General features: G+C 36.8%; 1 protein-coding gene across 1 annotated transcript in view; it reads right to left on the bottom strand.

Moving 5' to 3' along the window:
• The window catches only part of LOC125319553 (guanine nucleotide-binding protein G(q) subunit alpha), a 119,154-nt gene that overhangs the window by 64,026 nt on the left and 39,511 nt on the right, over positions 1–15,617 (bottom strand). Inside the window, exon 2 of the mRNA XM_048290849.1 lies at positions 15,273–15,457. Within this exon, the coding sequence (XP_048146806.1) occupies positions 15,273–15,457 (185 nt within the window). The remainder of the gene's footprint in view (positions 1–15,272; positions 15,458–15,617) is intronic.

Below are 15,617 nucleotides of genomic sequence, written 5' to 3'. Positions count from 1 at the left end.
AGTGGATGTTACCAAGACTTTAAAACAAAAAAGTATTGCAAATTGTAGATTTGTGTTTGTTTGGTTGATGTGGGTTTTTTGTAGGATTTTTCTTTTTTTTATAATAATTATTTTGTTTTATCCTGGTACATTAGGTTTAGTCTCCTTGGTAAGTGGAATAGGAGTGAAAAATCTCCAAAGGTAAGAGTCAAATGAACTGATAGATGAATGGCTGTGACATGGCATTTACATCAACTACCAAAAAAAGTGTGACTTTGCCAGGTAACCAGCAAATTCCTCCCATTTACTCCAGATACTACCACAGGAGCAACAACAGAAAAAAACCTCAAATACAACAACATACTGAAATTATAAAATTTACTTATCATTATGGGATTTATGCCAATCAAGGTCTATGATAAAATTCATTTCACAGTTAGAAGGAAAATAATGAATGAAGGAGATTAAAAAGAACACAGTTAACTAGACAGTGAATTATCAACAACACAACTAACTCTGCATTAAGTTACATACTACTCCTAGTCTGCTTGCCATCAAGCATCCAAACCTAAACCCACGGAGTATTGTTCCTGAACAATGTATTTCTGGAGAAGGACTGCCATAAAGAGTTGCTGTCTGTACAGACTGAAAACACCTTCAGCCCATTAGTAAGCACTTACTCTATTTTTTTTAGCCCCTTAATTAAAAAGGATACAGTACTTCAGCAGTTAGATCTTTAGAAGAGGTCTAAAATGAATCAGTTCAGGCAGTATGATTTGAGGTGTAGTTTTTTTTCACCACCCCTCAAGATAGCAGAGCTGGGAGGAAAGAGATGACTAAGGTAGCACAAGGACCACGCCATAGATTTATATGATTAAGAAAAAACAGTATTAAATATATCAAGTTAAAAAAAAAAAAAAATCACAGCATATTCCACCAACAAAACCAATAATAACTGAATTTCAGTTACTTACTACTGAAATCTTTCTTTGGATGTTTCTCCCATATTTTTCATTTTGGTAAGGTATTCGGTAATAGTAACATTTGTCTGTCAGGGGCTTAACAAAGAAAAGCTTCAGAAAAAAGGAAAACTGTATCTTACAAAAACTGTGTTCATGTCGCTCACTAAATGACTTACTGAGCACAGTCTCAAGCTTAATTTTAACTGGGTCCTATATAATAAATACAGAGCATAGAAATAAATCTGCAGTTTTCTTGAACAGAGCTTTTATTACTGGCAGCACTCTGCATATCACATATTGTAACTTAGCCTTTACACCAAACATAGAAAAGATGCAGTAGCCCCCTAAGAAGGAATCTGGTAAGTGCCATACTTTGGGAGAGGAAGGCAGTCAGCTGAAGACCTGCCTTTTGACCTTTCAAATATACTGAGCCAAATTATGCAACCTTTGTTCATGCTTATGAAGCCTTTCATTAATAATCTGGTATTAATTTGAGCAAGTACTTATCAACATGATTACGAGGACAACCACTGGACTCATCCCAATTAGTGGCGAGTTTTAAGTGCCCTTGGATAAGATAAATATTTACAGGCCAGATCAAGTTCAATTTTTACTACAACATGAAACGATTTCTTTGAATACTTTTTAATGCACTTTTTTTCAAAAGGTTTTTACATGAAGACTTCCACTGACTTGTGAAACATGCTTGGAAGGATGCTTGATGTCAAGAGGGAGATGCCTTGTAGAACAAATAAATGGAAAGAACACATTTTTGGTTTTAATTTCAACTACATCTTCATTACTTTGCTGAGGAAAATTTGTAGGAAAGACTTGTACCATCTCTGTGTAATCTGAAATGCAGGTACTGTGGCTCCTGAATAGAAGCCTAAATACTGCTTAAAAGCCAAGTTATTACTCCTCCTACTGATAATCTGTGTAAAATCAGAAGCAAATAGGTTTCCATGAGAAAAAGAGCTCTGGGGTAAACTACTCATTCCTGCTAACAGCATGCAAAACACATCGCAGATAAACCTCTGGTTCAGGCTGCTGGTCTGTAGTGGTAGTGGGGTGCTGGTTAAATAAACAACGAGAAGGTAACTGTAGGTCAAAGATGTTAAAGCCTGATGTTTTTTGAGCCAAGTTATTTCATACTGGAAGTGTCTTGGTTTGCTTGCCTTGTGCACCCCACTGTCAGTACACCCAGCTCAGCTGCCCTATGGACTACAGATCATGATCGTTCACGTGCACTATCTGTATGGCAGTGACGTGCCCCACCAATACATGCTGTGAACCCACACTGACAAGACAGAGGGGGAGGAGGAAAACACTGCTTAGTTGAGTCAGACTCCTTCTGGAGTCTGAGGCTGGCAGTGCAATTAAGAAGTATATTCTCAGAAATCTCACTGTGCTTCCACTGTTCATCTACTAGGCAGAAATCACTTCTGTTAACAGCATTTGACTAGAAGAGCTAGAATAGGAAGAAAATAAGCTTTGCCTTCCTAATTTTTATGTCTAACTTCTACTCAGTTGTAAATACCTATCCTTCTGTTTTCATAAAATTGCAACAGTGATAGTGGAAAGGTGAAAAACCAAGTGTGTAGATTAAAAAGATCAGAGGTGGTAATGCAAGGAAAAAAACAGGGTGGTGGCAGAAAGCAATAGCATTTATTTACTACAAATTGACTATGCACAGTCCTGCAGTTTCCAAAACTAGGATTCATTTGTTACAACTTCTCACAGCAGAAGACAGATTTACTAACCCTAAAAAAAGTAAGGAAAAGAGTCAGTGAAAGCAGAATTAGCAGGTTGGATAACAAAAGTCCTTCCTCGTGTTTAGAAACTGCTAGTACAATCAGAAACCGATTGAAAAATGCTCTAAAATAATGTCAGACATGTTTTAGCAAGGAGTATATTTTGGTTCTAACTGTTTAAAAAAACCTGATGCCAGAAGAGGCAGCATTAGTTTTGTCCCATTAAAAGAAATTTACTGGAGCTTGTCTTAAACTGTGTTTAAGCTAGATTCTCTTTTTCCGGCTTGTTACATAGCCAATATTAAAACAGAAGTATTTTTAAAGATAATTTCTTTATTAATTGACTTACTTACAAGTTAAATTGTAGTTAAATCACTGCTGTTTCATATCTGCAATACAGAATTGCACTTCTTAAAAGTAACTTGCCCACCATTAAAAAAATGAACACTCAAAACCAAAACAAAACCCCAAACAATGTGTGACATTCACATTCAGAAACCAATGAAGGGAGAAAAAATTCCTGACAGGCAACATTCACACTTTCAATCTCAAAATAAAGATGAAAACTTACTTTTTTTTTTTTTTAACCAGCAAAAATACTTTCCATTTTGATTTTGCAGGTAAGTGAATAGTATCAACCTCTATAAATTAAAATGCAAATAGATCATCAGCAAAGAAATCAGGTAGGCAAGAAATGAAACCTGGTAGCAAAACTTCAGTTGCTTACTTTAGCTTCAGGTAGATCACTTAATTTAGCTCAGGGAAGAAGTCTGTTTCTTGTTTTAATCAGTGGAAGGCATATTCAATTAACTGCACAATCCTGTAAACTGGTATAAACATATATTAAAAATTACCCCCAGAAGGATCTGGTATGGACTTAGTGACATTTTTCTAGAATGTTCTATCATTGCATGTGAGGTCTGAGGTCAAAGTCAGAAAATCAGCCAAGCAATACTTATTTAAAGTGGGGGGGCAGGGGAGGAGACTGGGAAGAACGAGTTAAGCGTAAGATAGTGATAAATCATCTTTATACCCTCCTGACAATTGATGCTTTTAGCTTCAGGCACTACTCCAAGTTAAGCTAGAACATCCTCCATGCTGACCTAACTTTCAGCAGCAGCTAATGGATCTGGCAGACACTGCTCTGCTTTCTATACCTCGTGAAAGCCCATGGTGGTCAAATCACATCTCTGTACATGAATACTGCAGGGGAATGGAAGTACATGTGGGAATCTCAAGGTTGGGCACAGGTAACATGTATCCAAAATCACTGCAGTCCATTTTCTGAACCAGCTCTCAAGACTGTAGAGCATGTACTTCTGTATGCCTGCACAGTTGCCCAAGGCACTGACACAATTCCAGCATTCACTTCTGCAGTCATACAAGTTTTGAAGCAACACCAAACCAGCAATGATTAGTACTTTGGTGAAATGATGTCATAAAGGGAGGAAACAGTTTTGTTTCATTCAGAGGTCAGAAAGGGGAAGAAAAAAAAGTCAATTGCCATAGTCAAAATAGTTTGCTTGAAGTTTTCTATCTTTGAATTAACTAACATTAATATTAATTAAAATGCTGTGGGATACCATCCAAGATCTGGTAAACCTGACATTTTCAGGGCCATACGAGCCAGTGAAAGTGACAGGGACTGAAGAAAGGATCCTGACAGCCTACTGCAGCAGCTCACCACGTATGTAAGAGAACTTAGCACAAAGAGACTGGGTAGTTCATGGTGATCCAAGGCAGCACGTGCTGAGCATGCTACTGCTGCTGCTCTCCCTTTATGAATCCATGCTGCAAATTGGATGTGGGGTCCCACTGGAACTGCTCAGGACAAGACTGCTACTGCAAGTAGGGCAAAGGGCACAGAGTCTGGGGCACTGGATGGAATCACAGCTAATAATGGTGGAAAGGAGGGAGGAAAAGCTCTGCCTTTTGAAGAGTCTCCCCACAACAGCTCTGAACACTTTTCCAGCAATGGTCTTCATTTTAAGGTCTAGTTAATAAAATTTCAGGCATAACCACTGGTCTCTATTGAGTACAGGTTTCCACACAGCAAGATGTTTTAGATGAGAGTAGAGACTAACATTCAGAATGGCAAGACTCCCACAGAACAGACAAATTATTTTAAGGGATGTGAGCCTTTCCCTTATTCTATAATTGGTTGTGCTAAGGAAAAAAAACTCTATGAAGTGCAGAGGAGAATACTTAGCTCACTTACTGATTTTATTTATAAATGGTAACCATGATGGCACCCGTAACATACTGTAACAGTGGAGATTTATGGTTGTTTCTTTCATTAGACTCTTCTGCTGATGTAGTGAGGCATAATTAGGAGATGGAGATGAATACACGTCTGAATTTTGCATGCAGTAGGGTTCTGGTTAAGCACATTTTTACTCAGCCTTTCAAAATACCTATGAACTCCGATTTCTAAGACAAAATTACTTCATAGTGAAAGCATGCATTACATTTCTGCTCATTGTAAGGATGAGATAGTTACTGTCTCTTCTTTTCTTGTATTGTACAGAAGGGATGTTATGTATTTTGTGCAATGCTGCCAACTGCAAACCCGAAGTTATGGCATTGTTTTCTGTTTGATTCCTCAGCCACTTGGAAATACTTATTTTTAACAAGAACTGTAGTAAAATTACCTGGAACTCAGCAGCTGGTATAAATCTGTATCTATAAAGCAGCTGCTGGAAAATGCAACTATATCAGGAACCACAACCACATTTGTGTATCTCAACCACATTTTTCCAACTCTGTGAAGCTGTGTCAAATACTGATTCACATGATTACTTCCATTACCCTTGCTACTAGAGAAAACTAAGACTGACCTGAGAAATTCACTGAATTCCAAGAAATCTGAAAGTTCAAAAGGAGTATGGAAACCAGGCACAAGGCACAGCAGTGTAAGAGTTCTCATTTAGTATTCTCACTTACACTCTTCAGCTGAACACAATTGCACAAAATCTAAGAATACCCAAAGTGAAAGGAAAAAAAATCCCACAAGCCTTAACACAAGGTGATAGATCTAACTGCCAAATATATTTAAAAAACCCAACAAAGCAGCTGTCTAAGGAAAAACCTTATTTGATACCCTGTTGAGAAATAACTGTGTGATCTTCAAAGATTAATGAGGCCATCTAAACACTGAAAAAACATTACTAAACAAACTCTTTTCAGGGACTAACCCTTGCTTTACAAGTAGCATCTTGACAGCTCAGCCTACCTATCAACTATATTCCTCCCTTCACCCACATCTCTACCAACCCTCTCTCTCTCCAAGGCATACTTATTTAAATTTCCTCTCATTGTAGTAGCTTCATATGAGAAATCTAATTTTCATCCCTTTCCAAAGAGGAAAGAATTTGTAAAATCTAGCTCTTGTGTAGTTTAGACCAGTAATGAAGGACACAATGAAAAACTGCATTAAAATGCAGAAAAGCCAGAATTTGATTGCATTTTATGTTGGCAAGGATTCTGTCTGTTTCAGTACATCCAGACATTTACAACACCTGCCTGGGATGTGCTCATAAAAGGCTGTTTTCTTCTGCATATCCTAGCCAGTATATGATAAATCAGAAAAGACCTACTGGATCACAGAAATCCATCCCAGTATGCCTTAAGAAAGTAACTCTGAATAGTACTGACTTTAAAGTAGAAAAACTAAAAACATTACTGTTGCAGTTTCCTTATTTGTCAGATAGGCAAAACACTACCCACATTGCTGATTCATATGGTATCATCAGACAGCAGTCCACAGGAAGCTCTGCAGGAAGACCACAAAAGCTGACGAGTGCCCAAAAAGGGACAGATAGGCAGAAACACACCAGTAAGAACATACACACCCCACTGGAATCAGGCAACAACAAAGCTAGTGAGTGACCTATAGCTCCTCCCAATCATTAATCCTCAAAAAACTACTTCTTGGAAAAGTACACTTCTTTTCTGAAAGAAATGAGACGAGGAAAATTTACGTAGTTTTTTTACAGCAGGGTGTTGCTATTTAAAATATTCAGCAATGCAGTGAATGAGTACACCACTACAGCAATGGCAGCCAGTGCAAATCATTGTTTATCACGCAAGAAGGACATGAGCTACAAGGCTTTACTGGCATGCCCCTCTCTGATTAGGATGGTTTTGTTTATAAAAGTTGCACCAGAAAAAGAAGTTTTTGTTTAAAATAGGGCCTTTCATGATGAGTCTAATAATAAGGCCACACGATTTCTTTTCCCTATCAGAAGCACTAGAATATCCCACCGGTGAAATTAGTAAAATTCCAAGACTCAGCTTGGAAAAATGACTGGTGTTTAGACATTTTTCATAGAATGGGATTTTCAAGCAGTAAATAAACTATACAGAATGCAATATCATTACAAAAATTCTAAAAGAGCTTCTAAAAATTAACAAGCTTGCAAAAATAGACATATCCCCTCTAAATCAAAAAAGGGTCCTTCAAACCTTCCTGACCATACTTTAAATACCACCTGCAAGGTCTATGTTCTCTCTTTCAGAAATGCATCATTTATCTCAGTGTGCAGGCTCCTCTGCAGGCTCCTCTGCAGGCTCCGCTGCAGCCTCTGAGAAGATGTGTCCATTCATGCATTCCTCAATCTTTTAATACATAAACAAATTCCCTTATGAGCAAGTTTGAATCAGACACAAGTAACTCCACCTTTCTTTAATAAAAGTCCATTTCATACTGCACATGTTACACTAGATACATGTACTAGTTAAATATTTTCATGTCTTTTAGTGATGTCTCAGTTCAATACCAACAGCTCCGCCATGGCTCATTATCAAAGTCCCACTTAACTTGTTTTACTGCAAAAGAGTTTTTAAAAGTTGCTGACAAAGTGGCAAGTGGTTGGAAAAACTCCATCTTTTTCAAAACAAAGACTAAGTATTGATGTTAATTTCTTCCCCAAATTCCTAATGCACAGCTAAATAAAAATATCCATTAACTATTTTTGAAAAATGCCATCACATTTCATTTAATCCTGTGCCATTCTTTTCTTTGTAGACTACTGGATACAGCAGAATTTACAATATCTGATATGTTTTTGCACTATTTTGAATGGTTTTATTTTCAATCATTCATCATTACTCTTTCAACTTTTCAAAGGTCAAGGCATTATTTAAAAGTTAAGAGTGACAGAGAAAGTAAAAGAAAGAAAAAGTGAAAAAAATAACTAAAGAAAATTCATGAAGTTCTAGGGTTATATTTCACCTTTAAAGAAATCCTTTTTCAATCCAGACTTTGAATAAAAGCAGCTTTAAAAAATGCATAGGGTCAAAGGAGTAACAAAAACATACATTAAAAGTGTCTCAAAAATGTTCTGTGTCAGAAAACAGTTTTACCTGATTCCATGGGTCTATGACTGAGGGTAATGCCTATCAGTACACTGTATCTACAAATTGGTTTAGAAGATTAACAACTGAACAGTAAGCCAAATTTTAACTCTGGCCAGTAGGTCACATTAAGAAAAATGGAAAGTCATCATCAGAAACAATCTTAACTACTACTCTGATCATAACAGCTTTTCCACAGTACCATTTGTCCCATCAAACTGCTCAGAAACTCAGAAGAATGACAGGACCAATGAAGAGACACGAGAGTTAAGAGAAATGTTAGGAAGCAACTCTTGGTTACTATCCCTAAAACCCAATATTCAGCTTTCTTTCTCATGTTTGAAACTGTTCACAGAAGCTACGTGCTCATAGTAAATTATTTTCTTACCTATCCAGTAACTTAGGTCCACCACAGCAATCTAAATATTAAACAATCTACCGTCAAGATCTCTACACTTTCTTGACAAAGACCAAGCACACAACCATAGCCTTGTGATTGTTTGTTTGTTATATAACTGTTAGGAAAAAATTAAAATGTAACATGACTAATGTCATGCTTCAATTTTCCTCTGCCAACCTACTCTTCCAGAAGCAAAACCCTGGATTCTTGCCTCATTACTTACCTTTATGCAATCATCCTAAGTGAATACAAAGTCTAAGAGTGGAGCTACACAGGCCCATAGCCTGAAAACAGGTAGGCATGTGATTGGACTGATGAAGTGTAAACATCTGATTACCTCTTCATGCGCAGACTTTAAGGCTACTTTAACCATAGGGGAAAGAAGAGCAAAATGATCCTTCAGAAAAAGCAGAGGTCAAAGGAAATGATGTGAATACCTCTAGTGGGCGATATATCCCACAATACAAAACAAATTATACTTTAGAAACAAAAAAAGGGGGGCTGGGGGAGGAAGGAGGGCAGGGTGGGTTGTGTTTTGGTTTTTTTTGGTGGATTTTTTTAACAACTCTTTTGCCAAGCCAAAGCTGAATTTTATTATAAGACAAAACCTGCTTGCATCTCAGAAATTGTAATTTTTACCATAGAAGAAAAGCACACTGGACATGGGACTGAAAAAATCTGGACAAAAATATTGTCTATTTTATCTGAAGATCTATTAATTGATTGCGGCAAACGTTATTTCATGCATCTTGTGTGTTATTAGAAATTACAACGAAGAAACAAGTAACTTCTAGTCATTCTACATGGTATAACCAGCACACAACAGGATCTGAATTCCCCAAAAAAGTTTACTGCAAGAAGGAAATATTCTCATAAATTTTCAGAGGGAAATATGACAAAAATACTTCAATCTGAAATTAATTTTTGAAATAAGTATTAGACAACCTTAGCCTCTCTCCTGTAGAAATGAATTAACTAATTAGGAAACGATTACTTTTAAGTATTACCTTCTTGAAAATACTTATATATGATTATGTTTATCCATTATCTCTATAAAACTGTATTGTATAAATAGCTATATTTATATAATGGCTGTTAATCATGAAGAAAGTCAGAACCATTCCAAGAATACACAATCTCACTACCTTAAAATATATGCCAAACTCCTACTACATACAAAAGTTACCCTGAGCGCATTTCACATATTCATTGTGAGAGAAGACACTCACATGAACATTTCCTTTCAGACACACAATATGCTCTGCAAGCAAAATAATTAAATAACAAACATATCTAAAATAAGATAGTCAGAAAGGAAGGAATTAAAAAAAATGCTAGAAGCATGCTTTCCTACATTTATGGCCCTTTATCCAGTGTGTGAGCAATCACAAAATCTACAAGAATCTGCCAGCATTATTACCACCCATTCATTCTCCACTCTAGCAGGAACTGTAAAACAATGGAACAGTAAAGATAAAACATGGCCATCAGGCCTCACACAAGTGTTTTTGTATGAGTTACTACATCTCATTAGTGAAAGGCAGTTAATCACTTAAAATACTGTATTTAAAAAACAAAGACCGTCACGTAAAATAAAATATTAAAAAAGGAAGGAAAAAATCTTTTTGCTCTGCAAAAAGAGTAGCTAAAATTTAGTTTTCAAATTTATGTTGAACTGCAAGCTGACAATTTCCTCATTTCATATCAGTAAAATTAACTGCTGATTTACTGGAGAAAGGAAGAGTGTTCATTTACCCATATGTTTATTTTACACAAAGGTATTATACACTCTTCATGGAAGCATTCAACCCTGCTTCTCCAGCTTACCGTCATTTTCCCCACACATTTGGAAAAATAGCTAGAACTTGGGCTTCTGTTGGGATGAAATACTAAACACTTAAGCAGACCATAACAAGACAAAACAAGTAATCTACTAATCCTTTAGAGCAATACAGATAAATGCAAGAGACCTCTGCGGTAAACAGAGAGCAATCAAATGAGTGACTAGGAGAACAGAATGTAAACTACTACATATATGGGGGGCTTTTTGTTTGTTTAATTTTATTCAAATATAAAGAAGGAAAACAGCAGGAAGTAGGACAAAATGGTAGGCCACAGGTAAGTACATAAAGACATGCTGAGGTCAAATGTATGTAAGACTTGAGAGGTGCCAGAAAGAAAGCCAGGGAACGAGAGGAGCAAATGACTGACGGGAGACTGATAAAATGATGAGAAATACAGCTGAGGAGAGGCTGCTATCTAGTTAAGATTGTCAAAGTCCTCACAAAGGACTCTTTTCAAAGTGCTCAGGAAGAAACTGCTCATGGCTTTATTGGAATCCTAAAGCTCCCTGATCTGTGTCGCCAAGGAGGAAACACAGCTATCAGGGAGATGGGCTTTCCCTCATGTTACAGCTCCTGGGGAAAAAAAAGCAAGCTATCCTCAGTTCCTTTGGCTGAATACATGTGGTTAAAGGAGCATGGTATTTTAAATCTTCTATACACTCTTGCATGTTACCAGACTGCAGCTATCTATTTCTTGCTAAAATAATGCCTATGGAGCTTCCAGGTATTAGAAGCATTTAACTCTTCTGCAAGACTTGCTACTTACTGGGTAATTTTACTTTGGTTTTGAGGGCATGGAGAAACACCTCACAGAACTTAAATACCAACCAAGCACTACAGATTGTTAAATACTAACCAAGAACCATACAGGTTTCTCCATCTGCTGGAAGAGCCATTTCATTATCCCTGTTCTAAAGCAATAAGCATTTTATTTCACTGTCCCAATAACATCATTCTTGCTCTTTTTTTCTTTAATAAAACCCCCCTCTAAACCGAAAAACTTACTCTCCCAGTTTGCACACTACTGCTTTATATTCAGTCCTTCACACTCTGTGTCAGGTGAGGTGTCTGTGGGAAGCCCGTTCCTCCAAACCACACTTGTTTAACATCAAATTTCACCAGGAGATCTAAAACACTTAACATCCCCAACTGTTTACCCAAGACAAAAACTTAATGCAGCCTGATTCCATACCTGCTCCTATTGTCCCACTTCTGCCTGTAATTTTATTAGCTTCCTCCAGTGGATCTGTCTGACACAGAAAAAAACAAGCTAACAAAGCAATTATGGACTTGAAGATAATGCCAGTAAGATTTTGAACTTTGAAAGCATTTCCGATATCTGCTCATTTTGACTGCAAAACATTTCCCAAAGGAAACAGGCATAAATACAGACAAAAATTCATCAGAAAACACTCTTAGAAACTTAACAGCAAATGTCTAGGTCTACCACAAAACTTGCTTTTATGTTTCCAGCCTCTTTAAAAACTTTCCTGTAGCCTGTTCTTACAGGCTGCAGTTACTTACATTAGTTTTATTGTTATGAATATTTAAGAAGTCTCACAGGAAATTATGGGAATGGGATTCAAGTAAGGTTTCCTGCCTGTTAATCACCATGGAGTGATACCTTCCTGATACTGTCTGCTGGAACAGAGAGGCAACTTGTCCTTTGGAAGTTATATTACAATGGAATAGTACAGGACAACAGTGGTATTTGGTGTTTAGTATAGTAGCAGATTCATTTGTCTAAGAAGACAAACTGCAAAAAGCTTAAACCTGTATTTTATTTTTTTAAAAATGTGCATTTGAATACCTGTGGTTGCACACGAGTTAGTTTGTACAAACAAAATTTGGAAAAAGGCAATTTTCAGAATTGCTTCTGAACATTTCTATAAAAACTAATGCTTTCCCTTATTTCATTAAATACTTACTACTCTAAAATTCAAAAGCCATACAAAAACTTCACAATTTCTACTTAAAAAAGAAGTTATGGAAGCACAGTAAAATTTACTTGGAAGGGAATGAAAAAAGTCTATAAGCAACCATTTCCTATGACAGACAAATTCCTAAGAGAAGAGATCACGCTCACCCATTATCTTAACCCTCAGAAGAGCTCACATTCTGAAGTTTAAACACATAAAAATAAATGTCTTTCAGGATATAATGCTCTGCCATCAGTTCTGAGATACTAGCTTCTAAACATTGTTACACTTCTCAATTGGCTTTCACTACTCTGATAACGAATCTTTCAAAACAGTCTGGGTTATTATAATACAGAAAAATGCATTTCACTCTCTGCCTCTTTAGTTACATTTGTGACTATGAATCCAAACACAATCCCACAAGAACTAACTTGCTAAACTTAGGACGTGCCTCTTGCTACATTGACTATGCTGAAGTAATCCAAATGTTGTGATATTGCACACCACACAAAGAACACAGCTGCCTACTTAACTGACTGCGAGGTGTAAGGGCACTTCAAATTCCACCAGCATTCAGAGACTCAAAACACTCCAATTTTAATAAATCACAGTTAAAGGTATGAAAATTGGTACAGTAAGAGAAAACCATTTATAGTGTAGCCCCAAAGTCTACTGCAGAACATGAAGAATTTGACGGAAAAAAAAGGGTAATTTTTCCTTAAGCCCAACCACATCAATACCAGTTTGACCTGCAATTTTCTAAACTACTGTGTACAACAGCTACTGTGCTAAAAATACGCTGTTACTCAAACTTTGAGATATTCTCTCCAGAGATAGGACCTCCTGATAGGAGATTCAAATTAATAGGAAGTGCCCTTCCTGTGTTTTCTAGACTGCTAGACTAATGAGTTTGTTTTCAACAGCCTGTAAAAAAGGGAGCAGATTTATCTGTTGACTGGTGTTCAGTGCTTTAAAGTAAGTGACCTTGTATACAAAGCCGAAGTGTAGTAGACCACAATCACATCTATTTAGGCACAATGCTGTAGTATGCTTGGTTTTTCCTGTATTCCTGGCGGAATTCGTACAGGAATTGCCTTGAGAACCTGGTAGTTGGTGACTTATTTTACTCTGCAAGTAGCCCTATTATAAACTGATGGGAATGCTTGTGAAGGACCTGAGCGCAGACAGACTCCTACGCTCAGAAAAGTAATTTTTAGGTAGGGAAAGTCAACAGTTCTGGCCATGTGTATACAGCTATGCCAAACCTACCAAACTCATTCAGCCATATAAAAACACTACAAAAAGTCAGCATGTCTAAAAAATATCTACAGAACACATACTCTGTAATATAATAGAAGGAAAAAAGAATCCTAATCTACCATTAGGATTTCCAGATATTAAGGCAAATTTACAATCAATGCCAATTTTGAAGAAAAAATGTGCTTTATGATCAACTAACTTTTCAGGCCAGTATGCTTCATGCTTTGCACACAGCAAAAACATGGAGCCAAAAGGCTGAAATGCAAATGAAAATGCTAATACTAATTAGACATTTGATTTTGATTTATAGAGGATGAGGGGAAAACAGCTCCAAGCACGCATTTAGACTAGGAAATTTAACAGTCAAGAGTCTTACCAATTACAAATTTTTCAATCTTTTTCATGTGCACAAAAAAACCCACCCACCCTTAACAATATTGATTCTGACAGATGGGATCCTCCTGACTTCCTACTGCGTGAAGTCATGCTCCTGCAAGACTCTAGTTATTGCACCATTACATCACCAACAAAGTGATGACCATCTGCAATGACTTCAGCAAATGCAAATGAAAAAACAACTCATCTTTAACCTGGTAATAAGCTTTATCTTTCCTACTTCTAAGTTAGCTGTCTTAAAATGCATACAGCAGTTCAATTCTAATAATTAAACTTCCAATGTTTAGACACAAAAGACTTTAACATTAACTCAAGTTTATTTCATTTTCTCTTTCCCAGTTAATGGAAGCTTTTTTATTGTAAATTTTGCTGCTCTTCGATAGTTTCTCTTAATAAAAAAATTTTGAATAAAAGAACTTTTGAGTAACTTATCAAAGAAAGTATTACTTTCATCCAGGACTACTAGATAATAATTAAATACTCTTTCACAGGATGGAAAGAAAGGTGAGCCATCCACTTTGCGACAGATCTTAAATTCTCCATTTGACAAAGTTGCTAATAATGGATCAACAGTAAAAATGCAAACAAGTTCTGAGGAATTGTTATCAAATAGAGCCTGCTTGAGCAGGGAGGTTGGACCAGATGATCCACTGTGGTCCCTTCCAATCTGACCCATTCTGTGATTCTGTGATATTGTAAGATATGGACATGTAATTCTGTGGCTCACCATGTATTTTAAGTAAATATTAAGCATTTCATTCCTATTCATAGAATGCAACAAACTGTTGTAGTTACCATACTATTAAAATCTGAATATTAAAAAAACCTGGGAAAAAGTCAAGCTAGTCAGACATGAACCTTAGACACATTTCAAATGTATTTTGTCCTTTTTAACTGCAGTAACAGCATCAGTCTCAGAAGAATCTGACTGTTTTAAGGTCTTTACGGTGTAGAAAATTTTAATTTAACAATCTGTTCACACACAGGTATCCCCACCTATTTTTCTAATAATTTGAATTTTTTCCACTTGTAATGTAATAGCAACCCTTATGCAGTAAAGTTTTGCTACACATCACAAGAATGGTTTAACTGTGCTCTAATCAGAACATGGCCTCACAGTAAAAGACAAGGGTTACTGAAGTCAAGTGGCAGCCTGCCATTAAACCTCTGTTCTGTGACGATCCCCCTCAGGCATCTTAAGAGAAGTCTCTTGTTTAAAAGCAGCACATTTGTGTGGTAGAAGTAGAAAGAATGGCAGAGAACTAAATGCAGGACAGGAAACACCCTTTTCTTCTGAGCTTTTAGTATCACTTCTGTGATGTGCAATTTTTTTTTGAGACCTTCAGTATATTTCCCAAAATAAAAAGAGGAAAAGCTTCAGCTACAGAAATAAACAAAAATCTCACCTTGTTATTTTCACACTTGTATGGGATTTTGAGGGTATCCATGGCCTTGATCATGGCCTGCATTGCTGTAAATATATTCTGGTACACCAGTTTTGTAAAGCCCCTTTTGTCTTCATCAGAGTAACCTGATCCATGAATGATTCTCATCTGCTTGATAAATGTGCTTTTGCCACTCTCTCCTGTGCCTGCAAGACAAATAAGAAGGATATGCTTTACCCACTGGACACAAACATGACTTTTTTTGCACAATGCTGACAGCTTGCTTACTGCAGGGCTGAACAGTGTCAAGTGGTGCTTGGAAGGTAACTACAAGGACCAGTTCCGGGTCAAACAGCAGCATCGGTA

This window comes from Corvus hawaiiensis, chromosome Z (assembly GCF_020740725.1).
Source record: "Corvus hawaiiensis isolate bCorHaw1 chromosome Z, bCorHaw1.pri.cur, whole genome shotgun sequence".
Taxonomy (NCBI): Eukaryota; Metazoa; Chordata; class Aves; order Passeriformes; family Corvidae; genus Corvus; species Corvus hawaiiensis.
The sequence above is the reverse complement of the archived record's forward strand: the minus strand, read 5'-3'. Positions and strand labels throughout refer to the sequence as shown.